Genomic DNA, 27434 nt, shown 5'->3' with positions numbered 1-27434 from the left:
GGCAAGTCATTTTACCCTGATTGCCCACACTCGCTCCCCCACCCCCACCCTGCCCCCCACTCCCCAAAAAAAAGAAAGAAGAGTCATTAGATGGCTACATCATATCTAATAAGCCACAATACCTCTCTTGGTTCCCTTGGTTAGTGTCCATTATGGAATTTTGTTCTGGATAAGCCATGGTTCTGACCCGGGTTGGCAGTGCTTCCCTTCTTGTGAATCTGATTCAAGTCAGAGTTTGTGGTAGTCTCTTTGGAAATGCAAGTCAGAGGGTTGGAGCCAGGGGAATCAAGTTCCTAATCTCTTAATTTCCTTTTGGTTCAAATGTGGAGAGTGTTTGTGTTTCTAGGACAGGTAGTACTTGAGTGCTATTCCTATGCCTAATATGAGCTGAGATTCCATACACCAAACATAATTTATCCATCTAGTCACTTTGTAACGATCCACATTTCTTTATGCAACTTTATTTTTTTCTAATTTTTTATTAATTTATTTTATCAACAATCACTTCCATAAGCTTTTGAGTTTTAAATTTTTCTCCCCCTCCCTCCCTACTTCCCTCCCCAAGACAGTGAGCCATCTAATATAGACTATACATATACATTCCTATTAAACATATTTGCACATTAGTTATGTTGTAAGAATTAGAACTAATAGGAGGAACCACCAGAAAGAGGAAAGAAAACACAACAGAAGAAAAAAATAGCAAATAGTATGCTTTGATCTGCATTCAAACTTCATAGTTCTTTCTTTGGATGTGGATAACATTTTCCATCATGAGGCTTTTGGAGATGTCTTAGATCCTTGTATTGCTGAGAGGGGTTAAGTCTATCAAAGTCAGTCATCACTTAATGTGGCTGTTACTGTGTACAACATTCTCCTGGTTCTGCTTACTTCACTCAGCATCAAACCATACAAGTCTTTCCAGGTTTATCTGAAGTCTGCCTGTTCATCATTTCTTATAGCAAAATAGTATTCCATTACATTCATATATCATATTTACAATTATGATTACTATCTGTGTCTTTCTCTCCATCCTTTCCCCCCCATTTATGCTTTTCTTTCTCCCTTTCTCCTTTTCCCTCCTCACTGTTTTGATTTTGACCACCGCCTCCCTCAGTCCCTCCTCCCTTATATCAGCCCCCTTTCTTTTCTTTCCCCTTTTCCCTCCTACTGCCTATAGGGCATGTTAGATTTCTATACCTAACTGATTATGTTATTCCCTTCTTGAGCTAAATCTGATGAGAGTAAGGTTCAAACAATGCTCATCTCCCTCCCTTCTTTCCCTCTGAGTTAATAGGTTTTTCCTTTTCTCGCAGTACATTTTCTTAGTTAGATCAGATTAATTCACTTACTTGGATGGATTTAACCCACTTGATTAGATTTTTTTCATCATTACATCAAAGTCAATTTATGCCCACCCCTTTTATGTATACCCCTTTAACATGGTGTAATAACAATACAGTTCTCAAGAATTACAAGTGTCATCTTCCCTTGTAGGGATGTAAACAGTTTGCCCTTATTAATAACATGTTGTTTCTTTCTGTCCCATTTACCTTTTTAATGTCTGTCTTGAGTCTTGTATTTGAAGATCAAATTTTCTGTTGAGCTCTGGTCTTTTTATCAGGAAGGTATGGAAGTTGCCTATTTCATTGAATATCCGTCTCCTCCCCTGAAAGATCATGCTCATTTTCGCTGGGTCTTTATGCAACTTTAAAAGCTGTGCTACAAGAAACCTACATTGATGGACTTAATTTAGTCTAGCACTTGGCAGCCTTTTGATTTCAGGGACTGTTCTGTTTTTATCTTTGTGTCTCTGGCATCTGTTATAGTGCCTGGCACATAATAACTGCATATTGATGGAGTAGGTGATTTTTTTTTTAAGGAAAATATAAGGGTGGACAGACAAGTTAAACTGCTTTTTTTTTCCTTTTTGACTCTCTTAAATGATTTCTTTATAGTTGTACTGCTACTGGTTGTGGTCAGAAATTCAACACAAAATCGAACTTGAAGAAACATATTGATCGCAAACATGAAAATCAACAAAAACAATATGTAGTGAGTATTTGTTATGTATGACTGGCTTTGCAGAAATTTAAAAAATTCTTTATAAGTTTCTGACCTCTTTAAAACCCAGAAACAAAAGAATTTAATACTTACTAAATGGAGAAAGTAGCAAATATTGCACCAGTTTTATGTTACTTGCTAGAGGGAATTATGTTGTAGGCTATGATTTTTTTGTGACAGATTTTTCCCTCTAAAATTTTAACAAATCTTTCTTAACAGTGTGACTTTGAAGGTTGTAGCAAGTCTTTTAAGAAACATCAGCAGCTGAAAGTCCATCAGTGCCAACATACTAATGAACCACTGTTCAAGTAGGTATTTAAAAGTACTTGTAATTCATTAAAGATTGCTTTATTCTGTCTCATCAGCTATACTTCGAAGGGTTTTGGATTAGCTAAGTTTGTCCAAATGAAAAATTAATTAAGGGATTAAATAGCTTATTGGAACCTTAGTGGAACTAAGAGGGCTTGGCTGCTCACTTTGGACCTTAAGTATATGAAGGGGAATGTGAAGAAGGTGCTGATGAATTGTGCTGCTGGACAGAAGAACCAAAAGAAATGATTTAAAGGTGTCCTCCCAGAAGAGTTGCTAGACCTGTGCCGTGATGATTTCACACTGGAATAGGCTTACAAGGAAAGTTCCATCCTTGGAGATGATGACACATAACATAGTTTGAGACTTTGTTGATGGTGATTCCTATCCATGAGCAGGTGTGGCTGGAAAGACTGACACTCCGCCAGTCCTCCTTTGCTCACTGCACATGCACGGAGGGTCCTTTGGCTGCTGACTGCAGGTGTTGCACCTTGTCCCTGCTTGCCGAGATGCTGCTTTGACTCATGTTTTTCTTGATGCTTTTGCTTAAGCAGCTCCACCTGGGGTTTTTTTTTTTTGTTTCATTATGGTTGCATCTCAGACTGAAGTGTCTACTGACCTTGTTTCCCACAGAAATTCACAACTCTGTGGCATCATTTTAAGTAGACTTGGGCTGTCCCATGTGACATGTACATCTGGGAGAAGGAATAACCTCTGAAGGTCCTTACTGGGTCCTGTGATTCCAAGAGTACACTTGGCAGTATACCTGTGTTTTAGCCATGTATGTTTTTCACTTATGTACAGGAAGCAGAAATACAATAACATTTCAGGGTCATATATAATCACAAAGTCATCCAAGAATGGAATATAGGATAAATTATTTTCCCCTAATAATAGTCTTGTGTTCATCTTGTCAAGGTTGTTCAACTTGGTAATTTGAATTTACCTATGATTTGGACTTCACTAGGTTTTACAAATTCAGTTTTTCAAGTTCAGTTTGTCTAGGGGTTAGAAGGATGTACTGTTGGGGAGTCAAGTATAACAAGCATTTATTAAGCGCTTACTGTGTGCTAGGTATTGTGGTAAGTGCTGGGGATATAAAGAAAGGCAAAGACAGCCTCTGGAGACAACATATACATAAATCAGTGTATAAAAGATAAATACATCGTAGAAGGTAATCTCAGAAGAACTAGGGAAGGCCTCCTGCAGAAGGTGAGATTTGAGCTGAAGTCTTTGAAGTGTAAGTTGTTATAGTCAGGGAAACTAAAAAGGGACAGAGGAAGATGGAGAGCATTCCAAGCACTGGAGAAATCAGTGCTAAGGAATGGAGTATTGTGTGAGGAACAGCAAGTGAGCCAGTGGAGCTAGATCACAGCCTCGGAGATCTATGACATAGAGTGTGTAGGGGAAGGTCAAATGTAAGAAGACTGGGAAGGCAGGAAGGGGCTGTGGTGTCAAGAGCCACAGGGGGACTGGCTGTCTAGATGGCATAGTGGATGAGTATTGGGCTTGAAGACTGCCTCAGAATGTCCGTGTAACCCTGGGCAACTCAACCTCTCTCATGTTTGGTTTATGGGAAAAATAAACCATCTGCCTCACAGGGTTATTGTGAGGAACAAATGAGATTACATATAAAGCACTTTGTAAACTTTAAAGCGCTATATGAATTTGCTGGTTATTACTATTATAATTGATTCTGGAGGTAATGGGCCTTTGGAGCTTTTGAGAATATGGGCAGACCTATATTTTAGGAAAATTACTTTGGTAGACCATTTAGAAGACCATTACAGGAGAGAAGAGAACATAGAAGAGAGACGGAAGGTAGAAGTGATAAGATGTCACAACAGGCTGGACATATGGAGTCAGTAAAAACGAGGAGTTGAGGATGACGTGAGGTTTCAAGCTTGGAGTAGATGGTGATAGCTGGGGCAGTAACAGGAGGCTCAGAAGAGGGCGAGGTTTAGGAGGAAGGGCACTACTCTGATTTGGACATGTTAAATTTGAGGACAATCAAGACAAATTAATCTGTGCCTCAGCTTTAAATTTTGAGCTATGTACTCAATGTAGCTGTAGATTTAGACCGGCTAATATCCAATTATGTCATTTACATAGGTGTAACAACGAAGGCTGTGGAAAACACTTTTCTTCCCCTGGCCATCTAAAACGACACGAGAAGATACATGAAGGTAATTTTAGTTTTTTCCTTGCAGCAGTTACATTATACTCTGCAACAAATACTATAGAGAATGTGCATTTGTTTTCTAGGACGTTAAATGTTTTTCTTTATTGTTTTGTATCTTCGCCCTGGAAGACTATAAGATGCATAGGCAAAAAAAAGGTTTGATACTTAATTCTGATATGAAATAATTGGCAGCATTTTCAGCTCTTGTACATATTTTCAAATAGGCCTTATGTACTAAATAAATCAAGTATCCAATGTTCCTGAACTGTTATCTGAGTGTAGTCACTCTAAATTATGTGTCTTTTTTTCCAAATTTATCTATTAACACAATAAGATCATGTTGTTTTCCAATGTCTGTGGAATTTTGTATTCAAAATAAGTAGGCCTTTGGAGAGAATGCCATCTGTCTTTTTATATGTAAGTTTACCATGCAAACTTTTCACAATCTCTTTTGTTTTTAAGCTTTAAAAAAAATCTTTGTACTGTTTGTTCTTTGAAATTTGAAATATTCAAATTTACATTAATACAGTTTGAGTTTTGGGAAGAAAAAGTACTATATTAATTTCAAAAATATCTTTACAGGTATGCTTTTTAATATACTAAGTGACTTTAAAGGAGACAACATGGAATGGTGGATAGTAGAGTAAGCCTTGGAATCAGGACAAGCTGGGTTCAGATATTGGTTCTGACAGATTCTGGTACTGTGAACCCAAACAATTCACTTAACCTCACGGGAATTATCTAAAATTAGTTTGCAAAATAATTGCTAATTTGCATTGACAGAGGAAATATCTTCACTTCAAGCTCTGTACACCAATGATATCAAAGGTCTAGACTTCTTGCTTATCCCTCCCCACCATATGAGCTGAAAGTGTTCGTGCAAGTCTTCACAGGTTTCTCTGGAACCATCCCTTTCCTTGTATCTTATGGAACAATAATATTCTGTTACATTAATATACAATAATTTGTTCATCCAGTCATCAGATGTTGGACACCTTCTTTGTTTTCAGCAAAGGCTTAAAAAGCAAAAAGCTGCTACAATCTTTTTTCTTACGGATATTTTTCTTCTTTGATCTCTTTGGTGAATAAAGCCCTAGACTTTTTTAAAGGGTATTTTAAACAATAAGGTAACAGAAGCTGAGACCTTTTCTGTTTGTTTCTAAATAGCAACAGTGTGTCTTAAGAATAATCCAATCCTGGTACTTTATGAATTTCTAAGTCCATATGTTAGAATTGAGTGCCATTGGGAAGTCCACTATTACCCAAGTAGTATCTCCCTTTGCTCATGCTGATGCATAGAATTTGAAACTTATGACAGGGAGAAAATGGGAAAACCCACTTGGGTAGGTCATTGATTCTAAGCCTAAGGGCTTTTGTTTCTGTAGGGCCAATGAATTGACTACTGGAAGGAAATAAGAATGAAGGTAGACAAACATACCTGACATAATATAACACTCTTAAAAGAAATAATGATCTCATTAATTGGAAGGAAATTCATTGCTCATGGTTTGGCCATGACAGTATAATCATAGTTTTAGAGCTGAAAAGAATCATTGAGATCACTTAAGTCCTGCTTCCTTATCTTATAGATAAGGAAACTGAGGCATAGAGGTTAGAGAGGCCAAGGGTCATGTAGCTAATTAGTGTCTGAGGCAGGATCTAGACTTGGGTCATATTCCTGGCCCCAAGCCCTTTAGTGCTATATTGTCAAACCAATGAGGAAATACTTTATAGAGCTAGGCAAAATAATAACACTGTATTTGGAGAAAAGTAATGAGAGAATGCAGGAGAAGCAACAAAGGCGGAATAGCACTTGCAGACCTCTCATTCTTTAAAGTAATCATCAGAATTATTTGGTTAAAAATAGAAAAGTAAATCACTGAAACAGACTGGATAAGCACAAATCAGAAAATAATCTAATTTCATACAATGTGAGAGAATATTAAAGTACTTAGGAGCAAGACTGGAACTTCTGAGAAATTAGAAAGTAGTCTGGAAGAAAATAGGTTTGGATGTGATTTTACACTAGTGATGTCAAACTCAATAGAAACTGATCCCTGTAGGTAACAAATTGGCTTAGAAAACCACATATTAACATTATCTATGTTGTATTTTTATTTATTTTTGTTAAACATTTCCCTGTTACATTTTAAGCTTACATCATATCACAGTAAGTTCTAAAGGAACTCGACTTAAAAGGTCATATCATTAAATAAAACTAAAGCAAAATGGGTGGAGGGACTTTGATAATTATAACCAGTGGGAGAACTCTTAACCCAGTAGGGTTAAGGAGACCACAAAAGTTAACATAGTTAATTTTGATTGTGTGAAATTGAAAAGCTTTTGGATGAACAAAATCAATGCAGGTAGTTTAAGATAAAGGAAACTGCTACCTTAGGAAATGCTTTTGCATTAAGCACCTGATAAGGTTCTGATATCCAAGGTATCTAAGGAGTTAATAAAATAAACAAGACCCACATACATTATTTCTAGTGGATAAGAGGTCAAAGGGTGTAAACAAACAGTTGCTTATTAGCAGTCATATGAAAGACTGCTCCTAATCATTAATAATGAGAGGAATGCAAATCAATAATTCTGAGGTTTTACTTCACATTCAGAAAATTGACAAAGGTAAAAATAGAAAATGTTGGAGGGGTTTTGGAAAGACTGGAACAGTAATATGCTAAAAAACAAGTGGAGCTAAAAATAGATCTAATATAATACCTTTTAGGGAACTAAAATATTCATACCTTTTGATGCAAAGATTCTACTGCTAGGCCAAAGAGAGAAAGAAAGGTCTCATATGTACTAAAATATTTATAGCAGTGGTTTTTATACTAGGAAAAAAATGGGTGCCCACCTTTTGGGGAATAGCTAAACAGATCTGGAACATAATTGTAATGGAATATCAGTGTACCAAAAGAGTTGATAAATATAAAGGATTCAGAGAAGCATGGGAACACTTACAGATACAGATCAAAGGGAGCAAAACCAGGAAAACAAAATACACAACTATAACCATACAAATGGAAATATTAAAATGAAAGTGAGAATGTATACTTGTAATGAGCACGTTTTCCCCTGCAAGAGAGTTGAGAAAATATATCTCACACCCTTCATTGCAAAGGTGAGTGACTGAGGGTGTGAAATATCATATAAACTGTCAGACATAATTGGTGTGTTAGTGTTTTTGCTAAGTCGCTTCTCTCCTGCTCTCCCATTGTTTTGGTTTAGATCTATGATTCCCCATTGAAGAGACTCCATCTTCCAATAAAGATTGGTAATTTCTTTGCAATTTAAAATCTTAGAGAGTTGCCTAGGGGATTGAGAAGTTAAGTGACTTTTTTTTTTAATGAAATGCCCTTTAATTAAATGAAACTCTTATTCAATAGTATTCAGGTACATTAACAAATAAAAGTAACATAGAGTCACATGTTAGGTCTATCATAGCATACGTACATAGTTATAGTCAGTTTCCCAGAAGAGGAAGTTTTGCACAAAATGGAGAATCCAGGACCTAATAATGCAAGAGTCCTGATTCAAATTGAATTTGTATGAATAGTCTCATTCCTTGTGGAAAAATTAATCCTGGATCCATGTTCCTCCTCTTGGACATCACTATGTTTTAAGCTGTAATGCTGCAATCATACTCGTTTTTTTGTTCGAATACTACATTTTAATAGGTGCAGTTGTCAATATATTCTATTATATTTGTATGCTGGGCCCATCACTTGAGGGATGGTGAAATAAAAGATGATCATTTAGTGGATGGTTTCATTGGTGATTGGAGTTGCCTGGAATGTATCTGATGTAGCAATGAAATGTTGGTTTTCAGGAAAGAGGTGTTAGAGGTATGACTGCAAGGCTGCCCTCTATCCTCCAAGCCATGCTGTCTCGCTGTGTGTGTGCACCCACATGCATACATGCACATATATGTCTATGATATATATGTATGTATTTATACACATATATATAGTTTAAGAATATATGATTATATATTCAAATAAATCTGTGATTTTATTTATTTGAATGTCTTCCAGTGATATAGATCAGATGTCATCTTATCCATAATTGTCATCCTATTCAATTCTTGTTAGGGTTCTTCCATAGGCTAATTTCCATAAGTTCACCCAAGATGCTAGGGACCCCCTTTCTTTTAATTATAAAATTGACATCATATAATCATCTCTGCATTTGTCTAATAATTTAGTAAATCTGTCATTGAAATCATCTATGCTAAACTAACAGTATACCACTTTTTAAAAATAGGTTATATGTGCCAAAAGGGTTGTTCTTTTGTGGCAAAAACGTGGACGGAGCTACTGAAACACACGAAGGAAACTCATAAAGGTAAAAATGATCTATTACATTAATGTCATGTCACTATTGACCCTTATGACCAACAAGATAGACTAGATTTTTTTTTCTCCAGACCCTACTAAATTCCTCCCTCCAAAAAAAAGTCAACCCAGAAGAGGAATTATGTGGCATAAGTAGAACAAATATAGATAAATCCACAGCACAAGAAAGCCGCTGAACCCCGACAAGTAGCAGCCTAGCAAATTAGCATTGGAGATCACTAATACTTAAGTGCTCATTCAGCATTTTTCTCCTCCTCTGTCAGCTCCCATCCTCCAGCAGAGTGTACAGACTGGTCCATAGGCTTGTACCTAAGACCCACAAAGGGATTCCCAACCTATTGTGGAGATTGCCAGCACCACCACCACCACCACCCCACACCCCCCTCACCTCCCACTGCTTATTCCCCGACACTGATGCACAGAGCAATAAGAAGACTGCCTATCTAGTAGAGAGGGGTAGATTAGAGGGGAGGAAGAGATTGAGCTTTCTTCTATCTGGAATGGCTGCTATGATAGGGAACCTTGAAGCATGCAGAATCTGCCCAGAAGATCCGTCTTCTCCTCCCTAATGCCCTGCAAAAAGTGGTAGAAACCGATTCAGCTTAGCCAAAGAAGGAAAGAATGAGAACTGGGGATGGAACTAAGGCGGGGGTAGTTTGAGAGGCTGCACTGAACCTGAAGGAAAGGAAACAAATCTAATTGGGGCCAGTCCCGTCTTCCCAGAAGCTACTATGCTTCTTACAGCACAGACCAAGATCAGTGAAAAGTAAATTCCCCAATATTGGAGTAAGCTGAGGCAGTTCCACACTCCATCCCTAGGGGTATGTGTACTGTTAAAGAGGAGGAGGAATCATAAAGTAATTGATGGGAATATTATGACGAAAGACTAAAACCAATAGAAGTTTCAAAAGGAAGAAAATTCTGTAAGTAAAGCTCATAAAACAAAGCAAATTGAACCAACACCTGATAAACACAGAACCTTGTGGAATCCTAAGAGAGTATAGGTAAACAACATGCTATTCCCAGAATGGTTCACAAGAAATTAAAAGTACATAAAAAGGATAGTAGAAGAGAACAGATATTCTAACTTAGAAGCTGCACAGCTGAAATAATTAGCAGTATAGAAAAACTTGAATCCATGATATCAAGTCTCTTCAAATAAAGAATAGATCAATAAATTGGGTGTGCAACTAAAAAAAGCTAGAAAACAAATTTTAAAAATCCATTTAAAGATCAAAATAAAAATTCTGAAAATCAGTGGAACAAATCAGGTTCACAACATAGAAGCAAATGATCAGAGTAGTCTAGTTTGACAAATACCTCCATCATGGTGATAAGAACTCACTATCTGACAAAAACTGCTGGAAAAATTTGGAAGTAGTGTAGCAGAAACTAGTAGCAGACTGCTAACTCACACCATATACGAAGATAAGCTCCAAATGGGCACACAATTTAATGTAAAAGTTCATATCATAAACAAATGAGGAGCAAAGAAGATTGATTATCTCTCAGATTTATGGATAGGGTAACAGTTCATGACCAAATAAAGGATAAAGAGAATCACAGAAGATAAAATGGATAATTTTCATAAAATTTAAAAGTTTTTACATAAAACCAATTAGAAGGGAAAATGGAAACTTGGCAGGGGTGGGAGGAGGGATCTTTGTAGCAAGTTTTTCTGATGAGGTCTCATTTCAAAGGAACTAATTCAACTTTATAAGAACAAATTATTCTTCAATTGGTAAATGATTTGTGGTCAAAGGATATGAATAGGCAGGCAGTTTCCAGAGGAAGGCAGCTTAGAAGGTTGGCAGGAAAGGTCTGTCTTACTGGGGTAAGAGGGGAGTGCAGTCCAGCACATGCCACTTACCAAGCTAGCAGTGAGGCCTTGAGCTGCTAGAAAGCCAGCAGCAAGGTCCTGGACTCCTGCATAAGGCAGCCAACAGCAGGCCGTGGGGACAGCTGAATCTGTGACAGCGACTGCTGGAGCTCTTAGCCCACAGACGTTAAGGGGGTTGGACAGCTGGTCAGAAGGAGATTACAGGATTTTAAAAATAAGAGAGGTAAGGGAAAAATTGGGAAAAGAAATAAAAGGGATGCAAGAAAATGATGAAAAAGAGTCAAGCTTGGTTAAAGGCGGTACAACAAATACTGAAGAAAATAACACCTTAAAAACAGAATAGGCCAAATGAGAAGAGGCAAAAAAATCCACTGAAGAGAACTCTTAAAAAAAAAAGCAGAATTGGTCAAATGAAAAAAAGATATGCAAAAAGTAAAAGTAAAAAAAAAAAAGCAGGGATAGCAGTCATGATCTCAAACAAAGCAAAAGCAAAAATCTAATTAAAGAAGATAAAAGAAAGAAACCACATCTTGCTAAAAGGTAACACAGACAATGAAATAATATCAGTCCTAAAGACATATCCACCAAATGGTATAGCATCTAATTCATAAAGGAAAAGTTAAGTGAGTTACAAAACGAAATAGAAAAATATACTAGTGAGGGACCTCCGCTTTCCCTTCTCAGAACTAAATAAATCTAATTAAAAAAAAAAAAGAAAGAAGTGGAGGAGATGAGTAGAATTTTTAAAAAGTTAGATATGATAGACCTCTGAAGAAAACTAAATGGGAATAGAAAGGAACATACCTTTTTCTAAGCTACACATAGCACCTTCCCCAAAACTGACTGTTTAAGGCATAAAACCCTCACAGCCAAATGCAAAAAAGGAGAAATATTAAATGCATCCTTTTCAGATCATAATGCAAAAAAAATTACATTCAGTAAAAGACCATGGAAACATAAGTTGAAATTAATTGGAAATGAAGTAAGCTAATCTTAAACAATGAGTGGGTCAAAGAACAAGTCATAGAAACAATCAATTTCATTTAAAGAGAATGACAACAATGAGACAACATATCAAAATTGCAGCCAGTGCAGTACTTAGGGGGAAACTGGTAGAGTGGTAGATCAGTGGAATAGATTAGGTACAAATTACATTATAGTAAATGTTCATAGTAATCTAGCATATGATAAACCCAAAGATCCAAGCCTTTGAACAAAAACTGCTGGGAAAACTGAAACAGTATGGCAGAAACTAAGTATAGAAAAACTAACTGTAAACCAGCATCATACTGTATACCAAGATAAGTTCAAAATAGGTACATGATTTATACATAAAGAGTCATACCATAAATAAATTACAAAAAATATGGAATAGTTTATTTATCAGATTTATGGATAAGGGAAGAATTTAGGACCAAGGAAAGAGTTTTTGCACAAACAAAACTAATGCAACAAAAATTATAAGGAAAGCAGAAAACTGGGGGAAAAATTTTACAAGTATCTCTGACAAAGGACTCATTTCTCAAATATGTGGAGAACTGAGTTAAATTTATAAGAATACAAGTCATTCCCTAGTTGATAAATGGTCAAAGGATATGAACAGGCAGTTTTCAGATAAAGAAATCAAAGCTATATAGTTATATGAAAAATGCTCTAAATCACTATTGATTAGAGAAATGCAAATTAAAACAATTTTGAGGTACTACCTCACACCTATCAGATTGGCTAATATGACAGAAACATGACAAATGCTGGAGGGGATGTGCAAAAATTGGGACACTTATGCACTTTTGGTAGAATTGTGAACTGATTTGACCATTCTGGAGAGCAATTTGGAACAATGCCCAAGGACAATCAGTCTGTGTATATCCTTTGATCTAGCAATACCACTATTATGACTGTATCCTAAAGAGATCAAAAAGCAAAAAGGAAAAGGACTTATATGTACAAAGATACTTATAGCAGCTTTTTGTGGCAGCAAAGAATGGGAAATTTAAGGAATGCCTATCAATTGGAGAATGGCTGAACGAGTTGTAGTGCATGATTATGATGGAATACTATTGTTATAAGAAATGTTGAGCAGGATGCTAAAAACCTGGACTTTACATGAACTGATTCAAACTGAAGCAAGCAGAACCAGGAGAATATTATATACAGTAACAGCAATGTTGTACAATGATCAACTGTGAATGACTTAACCAGTCTCAGCAGTGCAAAGATCTAGGACAATTTTGAAGGACCTAGGATGAAAAATGCTATCCACCATTAAAGTAAGAGCTGATGGAACCTGAATGCATATTGAAGCATACTATTTCTTTTCCTTGGGGTTTTTTGGTGTTTTCTTTTACGACATGACTGTCATGGAAATATATTTTGCATGACTGCACGTGTATCACCTTTATCATATTGCTTGCTTTCTCAGTGAAGGGGCAGAGGTTGAAGGGCAGGACAGAATTTGGAAAACTCAGAATTGTAGAAAACAAAGGTTAAAATTTGGTTTTACTTGTAATTGAAAAAAATAATAATAAAAAAAAGAGATGCCATCTTTCCATAGTCACCATGACTCTCTGGATTATATAGTGTAGAAACTTTGACAAGATTTAAAAGAATAAAGTCATTGATTGATGTGGAAAACTGGATTATGGTTCCCTCAAATGAGGTGATATTTGTAAAAGTACATAGTTGGCATTAATAAATGTTTATTCCCTTCTCCCTCCTGAATTGCCCTACTTACAAATGATGTTGATATTAACACTTCATAGTTCAGGATCTGAGTCACATAACTCAAGACTGACTTTTTCTGTATGATATGGGAAAATAATTTGTAACTTAACTTTGTTTTGTGCTTTTTTCTCTTCCTTCCCCTTCCCCCAACCAGAGGAGATAACATGTGACCTTTGTGGAAAAACCTTTAAACGCAAAGACTACCTTAAGCAGCATAAGAAAATTCATGCTCCAGAACGGGAGGTGTGCCGATGCCCAAGAGAAGGCTGTGGCAGATCGTACACAACTGTGTTTAATCTTCAAAGCCATATTCTTTCCTTTCATGAGGAACAGCGCCCATTTACTTGTGAATATGCTGGCTGTGGAAAATCATTTGCCATGAAAGTAAGTTAGTTGGCATTTTTCCCTATGGCCAGCTACTAAACATACAGCCAATACCACACCTGCCTACTCAATCCTTTTAATATTAATTGGAAAACTTGTATGAACTGATGCAAAGTGGAGTAGAACCAGAACACAAGTTAAATAATGACCACAAGTTAAAATTACTTTTACTATGAAGGATAGATACTGTTATTTGTATGTTTTGACTTTGGGTTACTTTTTGTTGGTATATGGAGATAGAAAAAAACTGGTATTACAGAGCACATGGAATGAGGTGAAGTTTAGGTGGGATAAGTAGATGTGGTCATTCATTTCTTGTTTAAGACTGGCCTTCTTAGACTTGGCCAAGAATGTGGGCTCACTAGTTTTACAGTTTTGTTTTTCTGGAACCTTGCCTTTTAATGTTTTCATGGAAACAACTAATACTGGGAGGAGGCAGTAAGCTTATATGAAGAAGAGAGATGAAATTGATAGCTTCAGGAAATTGACCCTCTGGTACCTGAGAAGATGAATATTTCCAGTAAGAGAGAGTGTACATAATTTGTTCATAAGGAAAATCTGGTTTGACCTTTCTCCTTCCTTCCATTGCAGCAAAGTCTTACAAGACATGCCGTTATACACGATCCTGACAAGAGAAAATTAAAGATTAAAGTAAGTTAGAACTTGTGAAAAGTGTGATTTCATGTTAACATATAACTTAGGAAACAGGTTCATTTCTCTGTTGGACATCCAAAGTACCTTGCTTTTAATTTAATGATGCTGACTTAAGAGGGGACAGTGTCATGAGACAGTAAAAAGGTAAGTGCTTGAACTTGGGTTCAAGTCCCGTCTCTGATACATACCAGCCATGTGACCATGGGCATATGACTTAACTTCTCAGAGCCCTAGGCAACTTTCTAAGACTCTAAGTTACGGATGAGTCATACACTTAGCTGTACCGGTAGGAAATCTTTACACCAATGAAATCGCAGGTCCAGAACAAAAAGAAAAACTTATGACATAATTCAGATTTCAAGAAGTTGCTCAGATGTATAAATTACTCAGAGAAAATACCTGTATGGATGTGTGATTGATTTTATTTTAAATTCCCAAAGGTGAAACGACCCTCTGGAAAACGGAGCCTGGCCTCTCGCCTCAGTGGATACATTCCTCCCAAAATTAAAGAAACATTGCCAAAAAATGGAAAGTCATCAGACTGTTTTGAGGAAAACATGCTGTCAACTGTTGCAACACTGACCCTTGGCTAAATAGTACATATGTAGATTTTGTAAATAGTTTTTTTAATTAAAAATATCACTTTCTTGCCTTTGAAAGTTTTTCTTATTAAAATATCACTGCTGCAGAATATTTGATTCCATATCATCACTGTTTTCCTTATTCACAGTGTCTCTGTTTATTTGAATCTCTTTACTTTTCCCATGTTCAGTCATTTCCTTATTGCTCAAGTGGCGAAAAACACAGGTCGCAGCTTTCCCACCTCTCGTGATTCTGGGCTTGGATGTGAAGGTAGCTAGTTCAGGCATAGACTTGAGAATTTTGTCAAAGAGCTCCTCCTAAAAATATAACCAAAATGAAGTTTATATGCTGTTTTTATTTCTTATATACTGTTTCATGTTAAAACACAAACATTTGTAAAAATTAGGATTGTCAAGTGTTTCCTGATCCTATATTAGATATGACCCTATACTAGATACTATGGAGTCTGTGTAGTTTGGGTTGTGATGTGATTCCTTTCCTCACAGAGCTTAGACATTGTAGGAAAGCTGAGGTTGAAAAACCTAGATGTGATTTTGATCAGATAAAATACCTGGCATATTCTGCATGAAATTTTCCTGACCAACACTGGCAATAATGTACCCAGAAGCCTTTATATACTGCTGTCAATTAGTAGCCTAAAATCATAAAGGGACAGACATCACCTGATGTCGAAATCTTCCTTTTAAGAAGTCTCTAAGCTGTTTGGTATGGGCCACTGGTGCCCAAAGATGGAACTAGGCTAATGGGTATGTGAGTCACTGCATTGTGGTGGCTGAGAGTGATAGTGGTGTATGGTAGTGCCCATGTGTATGGCAGAGATTTGGGAAGATGTGACAGATTTTCAAGAAATGGTGTATTGCCAAATGATCTATTTCTCCCATACCTCTAGGCTGCAAAAGATAGGGAGACACTTGTGTGGGATGACTCCCTCTTAGCTCACCCACTAGTGAGGTGCTCCTGTCAATGAAGAAAGCATGAGAAGATTTGACAAGAAAGAAAGGTGGTATTACCATTACAAAATCACATAATGTCAAGACTCTACAAATGTTTTATTTTAAGCTTTTATAGTATGAATTCTGACCTCCCATGGAAATACCTCCTACTGAGGAAACGTTGTATGGAATAAATAATCCCTCATATGTTTTGCCTAATGTACTTTTAAACACCATTTTAAAATATTAAGATAAACCATTATATAAATAACATGCATTGACACAGAGTTGAAGATTAATTATAGATAGGTGTAGCATGGTTAATTGAAAAGAGGCTCCCAGAGGGAATCTGCCTACATAGATCTAATTTAGTACACGAAGCACTTACTATATGCAAAGAACTGTGCCAGATACTGACTAGCATTAACTATGATTGGAAAAAGAAATTCAAGGAAGTACAAAAAAAAAATAGTAAGTTATGAACCTTTTTTATAATACCTGTATTGATAATGTCAGAGAACCATGAGCTAAGCAAGTCCAATGGCCAGACCAAAAACAATGTGTGAAGACAATGCTTACATGAACTAGCACTATGCAGTATTGTGGAATTGATTCATATCTAAGTTAATTTAAGGAAAGCTTAGTCATCAGCCTAATATCAGAATTAATTGGCTCTTAGATCTTTTTGCCTGAATATCCTTCTATAACATCAAAGTTCAGCTCATCTTTCTGTACAAACTATTTCCTATTCCATAATTCTCTATTTCTGTTAATAGTACCACAGTCATTCTAACACACCCTGTGTTGTATACTTGGAGTCATCTTCAACTTTTTTTTCCTTCTCCCCCTCCCCCTCCCACCCCCTTCCCTAATCCAATCACTCTTTATATTACAGTCTTTTTCCTTTTGTTTCCATTCCCACTTTGATTTAGGCCCTCATTTCCTCATGTGGATTACTAAAATTGCCTTTTAGTTGGTCTCAACATCCTCAATTCCTCAGAACTTACAAGGTTACCTTAGACCTCAAGTCTTTGCTTTTGACCCGCTTCTTTCAATACCTTCTCCCTTAGGAATCTTATATACTCCCATAACACCTCTACATCAATGACCTGTGCATAATCCTTTATCCTGTGCCCCCCCCCAACCCCCCAAATTGAAAGTCCTTGAAAGAGAAATGTGTACAGTTTTACCTTTGTATCTGTGCACTAAGTGGGGGTGGGAGGGTGTGTAAGGGGGTGGGAGAGGAAGGAGGCAGGCTCCAAGTATAGAAAGTCCCTCCATTGATAGAGACTGGAAACTCCTCTGTAACTTACAGCTTACAGAGTTACCTGGAGCACCGAGCAACTCTGGGGCAGGACTCAACATAGACCTTCCTCATTCTGTAATAGGCAGCCCATGCCTCTCTGTCTCACACAGCTTGCACACAGTAAGTGCTTAACAGATTTTTTTTCCCATTGAATCAATTTTGTCTGATGTCTGACCTGCTCTTTCTAAAATGTAAGCTTCTGGAAAGCAGATAATATATCTTCAATGACCATATTTCTAAACTAAAAAGTTAGAATACATGGCCTCACAAAGGTTATCCCTTTTGTAAAGCCTTCTTAAAAGTAGACTTATTTTCTCAAAAGGTAGAACTGTCATGAAAATCCTGGACTAGCCTGACTTAAGTCTATCTGACAGATCTCTGAATTCCTCTCCTTCCTCTTTAATGCCTAGCAATAGCTGGCACATAGTAACTATTCATTAGATATCTGTTGAATATATAAATGGCCTTGTATTTGTATTACATTTTGATACTTTAGCTTCACAATTTTTCTGTCACACAAGGCAGTTTTTCTATTTCTAATTTCTATGCAAAGAAACTAAAGGACCAAGAGGTTGTCAAGTGACAAAATTAAACCCAGGTTTTGCCTCTTAACCCATTTACTTTTCTTAAGACCAGGGATCTCCAAGCCAGAATGCTTGTTGCTGCCCCCTAAGTTCTTTTGTTCAGATAAATACGTAGTTAGATTAACAAGACTTTGTGAAAAGTGTTAGCTAACAGTAGCAATAAAATTGTAATATGCAATTAAAATACATCATTTTAATTTGAGAAGCCCTCTAATGGACCATACTACTTTCCTTCTAGCTTAATTAATGACAAATTAGTCTGTTATTGTCCTCTTTTAGGTGTTTAATTATTTAAGTCTTTTTGGAAATGAGCACGGTATAAATCTTGGCTAAATCCAATGAATCAGTTGTCCATGTCCAAATTAATATAATCATCTACACCAACTTCTAATCAATGAAAACCTATAGAATAACCAAAGTTATTAAAAAGTAAAGGCCAGGTAACCAACAGATAAAATGCACTGAACTTGAAATGACAAAGAATGACAACCTCTGACTCTGTCTCACTATATACGTACTCAGCACGACCGAATTCTGGGACTACAGATTGGTCCGTAAACCTCCTTCTGAAGCAGGAAAGGGAGGGTTGCAGGTAATGAGGAGGTAACTGCCAGAAAATGGAAGCAGCTTTGCTTGGCAGATGACATGCTTTACCTTCTACCTCCAAACCTGCTTAGTTACCATCGTGCAAAGTGGCATAGTGCCTACAGTGTGGAACTTGGAATAAGGAGGAATTGAGGTCAAATCCTGACCGGTCAATTTTAATACAAATATGCCCTCTCCTCATTTTCCATTGCCTTCTTATCTCCTTCAGGATCAAATATAAAATTCTGTTAGGCATTCAAAGCCCTTCACAACCTGGTCCCCTCTTATTTTTCTAATCTTTTTAAAACTTACTCTGTTCCAACTCTGCAGTCCAATGATAATTCCACCTCCAGATTCTAGGCACTTTGTCTGTCCTGAAGGTCTGGAATTCTTTCCCTCATTTTCTCATCCTTGCTTCCCTGGGTCCCTTCAATTTTCAGCTAAAATCTTATTTTAGCTAATTGTAGCTAATTCCACCAGAAGCCTTTCTTGATCTCCTCTAATGCTTGTGCCTTCCTTCTACTGATTATCCCCATTCATCCCCTATATATCTCGTTTCTAGAGTTTCTGCCCCATTAGACTATGAGCTCAAGAGTAGGCACAGGGTTTTGCCTTTTTTTGTATAGATTAGTGCCTGGCACACAGTATGGTTGTCCTTTGACCAAATTGACATCACTATGCTAAAGTCAAGCTACAGTGTGCCCAACTGTGGCTGATCAGACCAATGTGAGCTCGGAATGCTCTACCACAGGTCGGGCACAAATAGTCCATGGGAACATTTGGGGTAGCTTCTATAAATTTGTGCACCTCATTTCTTTTGAGCTACTTCAATGCCCAAATTAGAGGAAGTGCCATGCTCTATGAGCAAAGCAGAATTGACTATTTGTGGTCAAAGGACAACCACACACACACAGCTGCAACCAGCACCTGTGAAACCTTTGGAATTGATTGAGCGGTCCTGTGCCAGTATCTCCCCTGTCACACAATCAATTCCAAAGTTCTTAAGAGAGACTTTGAGAGTGTCCTCGTATTGCTTCTTCTGACCACCATGGGAGCCCTGTGAAAGTTCTCCATTAAATAGTCTTCTTGGCAAGTGTACATCTGGTATTTGAACAACATGGCCAGCCCACCAGAGTTACATTCCATGAAGCTGAGTTTGAATGCTTGTCAGTTTAATTCGAGAAAGGACCTCAGTATCTAGTATCTTATCCTGCCAGGTGATCTTCAGAATATTCCTAAGACAATTCAAATGGAATTGATTCAGTTTCCTGGCATAGCTCTGGTACACTGAACAGGTTTCACAGGCACACAACAATGAGGTCAGCACAACGGCTCTGTGGACCTTCAGTTTGGTAGTCAGTCTAATACCTCTTCTCTCCCACACTTTCCTTCAGAGCCTCCCAAACACTGAGCTAGCTCTGACAATGTGTACCATCAACCTCATTATCAATGTGAACATTCTTGGAAAGTACACTGCCAAGGTAAGTGAACTCATCCACAGCATCCAAAACTTCTCCACTTGTTATAATCGATGATTCCACATATGGATGGTGTGGTGCTGGTTGAAGGAGCACCTGTTTCCTTGGTGTTAATTGTTAGACCAAAATTAGCACAAGCAGCAGAGAATTGATCCATACTTTGTTACACCCCAGCTTCAGAGCTTGCATTGAGTGCACAATCATCTGCAAACAAACATGCACCAACACTCCCTCCACTTTGGTCTTGCCTTGTAGCCTTTTCAAGTTAAATTTACCATCTGTGCTGTAGATGACCTTGATGCCATGTTCGTCCTCACTGAAGGCATCTGACAACATGGCTGAAAGCATCATGCTAAAAAGCATGGGAGCAAGCACACAGCTCTGTTTCACTCCAATGGTGACTGAGAAAGCACGAGAGCATGGTCCATAATTCAGAACCTGGGCAAGCATGCCGTCATGAAACTGACATACAATACTGATGAACTTCTCTGTGCAACCAAATTTTGACATAATTTTCCATGTCTGACAGTATCAAAGGCCTCGGTCAGATCTACAAACCTTGTGCACAGGCGTTGGTTCTGCTCTTGGCATTTCTCCTGGAGTTGTCGGGCAGCATACACCATATCAACTGTTCCTTGGCCCTTTCTGAAGCCACACTGGCCCTCAGGTAGATGGCCATCTTCCAGATAAAGGATCAGCCTATTAAGGAGGACTCTGGCAAGTCACTTAACCTTTTAGTGTCCCAGTTCCCTCATTAGCTTTAAATATATGATCCTATGATACCATTTAGATAATGACCCAGCAGCAACTTTTAAAATTAAATGTTTTGACACTTGTAGTTGCATGTAATTTTATCTTAGTCTAAAAAAGTACGTTCAGTAAAAAGTATTTATACCTGATTGTACTTACCATATTATCTTCTGGGTCTGTAGCTTTCCCTTTCTTTACTGTAATTTGGACTTGATATTTTTTCTCAATCCACTGTTGAATCTGTTTCATTTTGGTGTCCAAATCATGTTGTGCAATATTTGAAGAAAAGGTCAATTCCTTTAACTGGGGAGGTCCTAATTAAAGACAATGATATTTGCAAGCTTACTATTAATGAGACAGGACTGAATCTCTATCTAGTTATCACCATAATGATACTTTAAAAGATCTGCAAGTTCGGCATTGTTAGTATTCCTTCCACTGATAAAGACTGTAACCTCTCCGTGACTTAACAGTTTTATGAGTTGCTGTACTAAAAAAAATAAATAAGTAAACTTTGTGATGAGCCCTCTATTAACAGAACTTTCAAAATTTAGCTAGGCTAGTCTTGCAACCACAGTTGGAGGCCTGGACTATACTCAAAAGTTCATACTCTCTTGGCATAGTCTTTGAGAATCCCGAGTCACCTCTAGAATTTTTGCCTATTAACCTACTTCATTTTTTTAGACCAGGGATCCAAATTGCTAGTTGCGACCTCTTTAGCCCTTTTGTTCAATGAATACGTAACTGGGCAAACAAAAAAGGAATTAGAGTACTGCCTTGGTGGAATAAAATAATAAAGATACTTTATTTTTATTAAGATTTCTAGTTTCCATAATTCATAATAAATTACATAATTTCACCAGACAGCACATAACAAGGACAAGTTATTATTTTACAAATGAGGATACTGGCTCAGAAAGATTAAGCAGTTTATTCCTAAGTCATATGTCTAGGAAGAGGCAGAGCAAAAATTAAAACCCAGATCTCCTAATTCTAGGTTCAGTGTACTTTGCTCTCCAATGCTTTACTGTTATAAGTAATTAATAATTTAGTAAATATTTTCATGTTAACAACACAAACAATACTAAGTACCTATCTGGTTGTGCATAATAGTTAACAGAGATCTAACATTACTTTATAAAAAGGTAATCTTTAACACCTAGCAATTTGGAATTTGTGAGAAAAGAAAATACCTAATAAGGACCTCCTTCCTTCCCCTAATGGCAAGAAAGTACTAGTTTGGATACTTTTGTTAATCTTTTTTTTTTTTTAAACACAGATATTAAGAGATGGTAAGGAAGAAATGGAGGCAGAAGAAGTCTCATTAAGATGAGAAAAACAGTAAAGTGAGAGATGAACAAGGAAATGCCAGATGACTTAAGACAATATTACAATATTCACAATTTCCAAGAGCAGTTTAAAATGATTAGTAAAATACCTACTGGTTTTTGCTTGAGTCTTTTCTTTCTCTCTAAGTCGAAGCTGTTCTTCATGAATCTGGCTTCCTGACATTAACTGGTATACTGGAGGGTCTGCACTGGCATTCCGTAAAACAAGTCTCAGGTTTTGCTCCTCCATTAGACGAATCGCTGTCACTCGGTGCATCGTTCCCAAGTCGTTCCCATTACTATCAAGTAGCTGAAGAATTCGGTGATGAATTTTTCTCCCAACATTGCCAAAAGCTGATTTTGACCTTTTTTTCTTGTCCGTTTCATCTTCTGTGTTTCCAACTGTACTAAATGCATTAGCATATGCAGGCAGTGGTAATCTTTTGGCAACAGTGATAGCCCCAAACAGTGTTAGTGCTGCCTTTTGCACAATCTGTGCACTAAAGTATCTATCACTGCAATTAATTCCAGTTTTCACAGTCTGATGTATGAACTTCCTCATAAGAGCTGTCATTCTAAGAAAGCGGGGAGACAAAGTTATTAAAATTCAGTAATTTTTTTCCCCTTTAACCTGGCACTGTGGCCCTAGAAGGTACTGTACTGTCCCACTGAACCTAATTTAAGGGAATTCTGGTTTCTGGAAAAGAAGATCCTACACACGGGAAATTCACATCAGGCTTTTATCTGTGGCTATTAACCTGTCTGCACTCATAAGCCATTTGCTTATTTCCTAGCTGTCTTTCAATTCCAGATGCATAAAATATCTTCAGTATATAAATGACATTTACCGGGATACTGCGGTATCTAATACTAGATATAGGAATAGCATCTTACATATTTCATATCATTTATTGACTAACAAAAGGCCAATGTATTTGGTTTCATACAGAACCTAAGAGTATCCTAAATGGGATGGGACATAAAGCTTGCCCCCTGAGAAAACTAAACGAAAACTGATAATTAGGGGGGAAAGGACAAACCAAAATTTGCCAATCAGTATTTGATTTCTGGTAGCTAAAGCTAGATGTCAATCATCCTCTAGTTGTTAAGAACATACTAAAAGTAGTAGACCCTGAAGGGGACTCATTACTGTTCCTCTAGCAAACTTAGTTAGTGATCACATCTTTGTAGGTAACTTCACACATTTAAAGTGGGGAGTGAACGGATCACCTCCTTTTAATAACATAAAAGAAACCCAGAAGTGTAGTAGTAAAGAAAGGGAGTACCCTGCCTAAATGCTTAAAAGACATTAAAAAAATAGGTGAGATGACGGAGCTAGGCATAGCTGTAAGCTAGTGGGGTTACTTCTTTGTCAGAGAGGTAGTAACATGCGACCACGCAGAAAAAACACTAAAGAAAGTATAACCCACATACAGTGGAAGTTCATCAGTGTACTTTGGAATAGACTAGTTCCAGGATTCCCACCTTTATTATGTACTAACGACTTCCATTCCTCAAATGGTCAGGAAGCAGGGCTGGAGAGATGAGTGGCAACAGAAATCCTGGGGGCCTTAGTCCCTTCCTAATGACACAAGCTGGCAAATGGTCAGAGGCATTGTTGTTTCCCATTAATACTGGAAAGCAGTATGGCAGTGCTAGTGGTTGAAATGCTAGATCTGGAGGAAGAGAGGCCTGAGTTTGAATCTTATCCCTGACATTTAATTTTTGTGTGACCATGGGCAAGTCAACCTTTCAGGGCCTCATTTGTTAATGAAGTAGGCTCTACCTCATAAGGTTATTATGAATATCAAATGAAATAATGTACAGAAAACATTTGGCACACCTTAAAGCACACCATGTCAGAACTGTTAGTTTCTGATGATAACTGAGAGGCTTGCTGGAGACATGGTGGGAGGTAAAGGGAAAAACTTGACATAGCATAAAGGTAGGTTCTGGAGAAGAAAATAAAGAGCAAAGTTTCTCCTGTCTGCTTCACACTTCTGCATAAGAAAGTCAACGTCAGGAAATTCCCCCTGCATTGAGATGGAGTTTTGGAAATCAACAAAAGAAGCCAAGTAATTTTGGGACAAGTAATACTTATGTAAATCGCCTACAAGATGATGAAAGGTTTAGTTATATTTCTGCCTGAATCACTGTATATTAAAGGAAAAACTCACTAAAGGATGGCTGAGCTATACCTGTTACATTTGGAGTTTGAAATTACCAAAGAAAGCCTCTGTCCTACACAACATCCCCTGTGCCAAGACTTTGAGCAGTGCATTGCACAAAGATGTACCATGCTGTGATTCAGCATAGTAATTCTCAAGTTTCTGTGAATGTGTGAGAGCTAACACTTAGGACTGATAATCTCTTATGTTCCAGCTTTGTAGCATCTGATTGTAGAGCAATGTGGGTCCCAGGAAAATATATTGTTGATTCTCATATGTGAAGAATACCGAGAGTAGTGGGAAGGACTGACACAGGACCAACAATCCTTTCCACACTGCACCAGATTGGCCTTTGGCATAAAGCTACAGTTACTATTTACAAAGCCTGATTTAATTTATTAGGACAGTTAAACCGTGTCTACTTGACACCAGTCTGTACTATGAACTCCCTGAGGGCTAAGACTTTTTTTGTATCTCCAATGCCCAGCACAGTGCTCTGAGCATTATAGGTGTTTAATGTTTGTTGAAGTGAAATAATCAATAGCCAATTGTTTGCTTTAAACACTCCCTAGTCAGATGAGTTATTTTAGTATTGCAGCACCTAGGCCAGTGTCTTAAAAGTAGCTCAATAAATATTTGTTGAATGAATAAAACAATTAACTGAATAGTTTGGGTCTATCAAAGCCTTTTTTTTCTTTCAGAATAGTGGTTCAACGCTTACATCACTGGAATGAAAGTACTTAAGTAGTAGCAAGAAACAGATAAATATTTTTAATTTATTTGAGGACAAATATTTCTGAATTTAAAATAAAGCAAATTACTAAATGTTATTGGAAACCTGTTTTAATCCCAAACAATAAGTTTGTACCTGTGAGGAAAAACCACAGATATTTACATTGTCTTTATAATGATCAGATTTTTCTAATATACAATTATGTTTATGGATTTTAAATACTGTATGTAGACCACCAAATAATTATCATGGAGGTTGGAATAGTCATAGGAAATGTTACTGGTTTGTATGGTCATATTGCAAAATTAATTAGCTTCTATGTACTTAGAAGCAGATAGTGAGAGATAACACTTAAGAGTTTAGAGAAAGATCTAGAAATAAAAATGTTTTGTCATAACCTCTTCACTGTTTACTCAATGGTTTTCATTTTATTATGCTAATATTCACAGTTAAGGTCTTTCTTATCTTGATGTAAAAGTTACACATGAGAAGTTCTAGTGGAATAATGGTCTTATTATATGGACCAGCTAAGTTGATACACTACTACAAAATGCCTCATTTGTTCTTCAACAGTTTTGGAAAGAGATCCTGATAAAAGCTGTCTTGGCTACACTGTTAATGAACTATTGAATCTTGCTTTCATTTGCATGCCTCTGGGTTTTGCCCTTACACAAAAAAAAGCAAAATACTCCTAGTAATAATACATGCTCTCTAAGAGCTAAGCAGAGAAAGTGTGAAAGGAAAACTGAGGTTTTCTTTTCATTCCACACAATGATCTAGTGTTTATAACTCAGGTCAAGTTGCCTAACCTCATTCATTTCAAGTGTTTTCCTCAGAACTATACTATAAATATTAACCTCCTCATTTGACAGGTGAGAAGACTGAGTATCATCAGGGAGGTAAAATGAGTTCTTCAATCTCACACAGTCAGTGTGTTACAAGATCTGAACGTAGGTCCCCGACTCCAAGCCCTGGGCTCCTTCCATTATACCACAGATTCACTCAGATATGTGGGAAAAACCTTTGGATAAAACCCTACTAGAAGCTACAGGACGACTGGTTTCTAAGCACCTTCTAGTTTCAAACTTGTGAGACTATACTTCCGCATTCTCTGTAGCTTTGTTTCTTAGCCTAGTTAGCAAAGCTGAAAAACTTAAGAGCAAACTAAATGGCAACCCTATAGTACAGTTCTATTTCCTTCAGAAACTTGATGTCATGAGAGTATCCAAGAAAAATAGAACTTGTCTTCTGGAAGGCTTTCCTTCCAAGATAAGCAAATGGGCAAAATTAGGGAAAATGTGATTGTTTCTTTTAGATTTTTTTTAAACCTGTTTACTATTGCCTCTCCTCCATTCAGATACGATGTCTAATTCACTGTCAAAACTTTCAAGATTGTTCACACTCAAAGCCTTTCTACCCCCTTTCTCTCCTATCTATTTAGTGAAGCCAAAGAACAGGAAATGCTTCTTATTCGGGGCCTTCCCTCTTCATTCCTGTTAGCGCCATACTTGGGGTACTCTTTTCACCTAACTATTGTAAACTGCCTAACTAGTCTTCCTGCCTTCAGACTATCTCCTCTGTAAATCACCTTCACTGCATTCACTTCAAAAACCTGCTGTGAGGCCCCATTGCCTAGGAATGAAGTTTAAACTGAAGATCATGCATTCATTAGGCTCTAGCCCACCTTTCCAGTATTTTCTCAACCTGCTCTCTCATTGTCCCCCCATTCCTGCTTATCCTTGAAATGGGCACCTGTACCCAATCTCACAGAATCTTCACTGGAAGCGAGAGGCTGGAGCCAGAAGAGCTAGATTCAAATCCAACACTAACTAGCCACGTGATCTTGAGGGACTCACAGTCCACCTAGCAGAAAAGAGATACCCGGGTAACAGGGTTGCTGTGAAATTCCGGTGACTTGTGTTTAATCACCGTCGGCTGCGGCCAGCAACCTGACCTATGTGTGTAACCCCGCTGCCACCTCCTCCACGAAGCTTTCCTCTCCGAGCACTCTGGTCGGGGTGCCCCCCCGACGAGGTCCTACTGTTCCCTGCGCTGCGGCGTCACCTCCACCCCCCCGATGCTCAATGACCCTCAGTGGCTCCCCTGTGCCTAGGGGGTGCGGTGGTGTGCTCTCCGTAAGTGCTTGTGGGTTGGCCCGGGAACAACCTTAGCGCAGCCGGGATGCGCAGACCCGCTGCGGAGGGTATCGGGGCGCAGGGTCCGAGGCACGCGAGGAGGGAGGCGGGGCCCCCAGGATGCCGGCCCGTGGGCCCTGGCAGCCCGCCCGCGCCCCGGCGGGGAGGAGGTGACCCTGACGCGGGTCTTCCCCTCATTCACCCACCCAGGAGCCGCGGCCTCGGGTCCGAGTTACCTGATATGGGACTGGAAGGAACGGGAGGAAAAAGTCAAGGCAGCGCCGGAAGCGGAGGAGCCCGGCCGCTTCCCGTAG

The 27434-nt window shown here is 37.9% G+C and overlaps 2 protein-coding genes across 3 annotated transcripts in view; one reads left to right on the top strand and one right to left on the bottom strand.

Annotated features, from left to right (window-relative positions):
• Nucleotides 1-15209, top strand: part of GTF3A (general transcription factor IIIA) — a 22818-nt gene extending 7609 nt beyond the window's left edge. Inside the window, exons 3-9 of the mRNA XM_027835101.1 lie at nt 1959-2055; nt 2284-2372; nt 4486-4559; nt 8825-8905; nt 13635-13864; nt 14456-14515; nt 14959-15209. Coding sequence (XP_027690902.1) covers nt 1959-2055; nt 2284-2372; nt 4486-4559; nt 8825-8905; nt 13635-13864; nt 14456-14515; nt 14959-15111 — 784 coding nt within the window. The 3' untranslated portion in view covers nt 15112-15209. The remainder of the gene's footprint in view (nt 1-1958; nt 2056-2283; nt 2373-4485; nt 4560-8824; nt 8906-13634; nt 13865-14455; nt 14516-14958) is intronic.
• MTIF3 (mitochondrial translational initiation factor 3) lies at nt 13875-27434 on the bottom strand. Of its 2 annotated transcripts, XM_027835104.1 has the most exons (5): nt 27357-27434; nt 22199-22659; nt 20916-21070; nt 15170-15417; nt 13875-14489 (listed from the first exon to the last, which is right to left on the bottom strand). In XM_027835104.1, the coding sequence occupies exons 2-4, from the start codon at nt 22656-22658 to the stop codon at nt 15196-15198; spliced, it is 837 nt and encodes a 278-aa protein (XP_027690905.1). In that variant the 5' UTR covers nt 22659; nt 27357-27434; the 3' UTR covers nt 13875-14489; nt 15170-15195. The 2 variants fall into 2 exon arrangements, with proteins under 2 accessions (XP_027690905.1, XP_027690904.1); XM_027835103.1 differs by lacking the exon at nt 13875-14489 and having other exon boundaries at nt 15105-15417.

Source organism: Vombatus ursinus, unplaced genomic scaffold (genome assembly GCF_900497805.2).
Source record: "Vombatus ursinus unplaced genomic scaffold, bare-nosed wombat genome assembly UNPS02014813.1, whole genome shotgun sequence".
In the NCBI taxonomy this organism is placed as follows: Eukaryota; Metazoa; Chordata; class Mammalia; order Diprotodontia; family Vombatidae; genus Vombatus; species Vombatus ursinus.
Note: the sequence above shows the minus strand (reverse complement) of the source record. Positions and strands in the feature narration are given on the sequence as shown.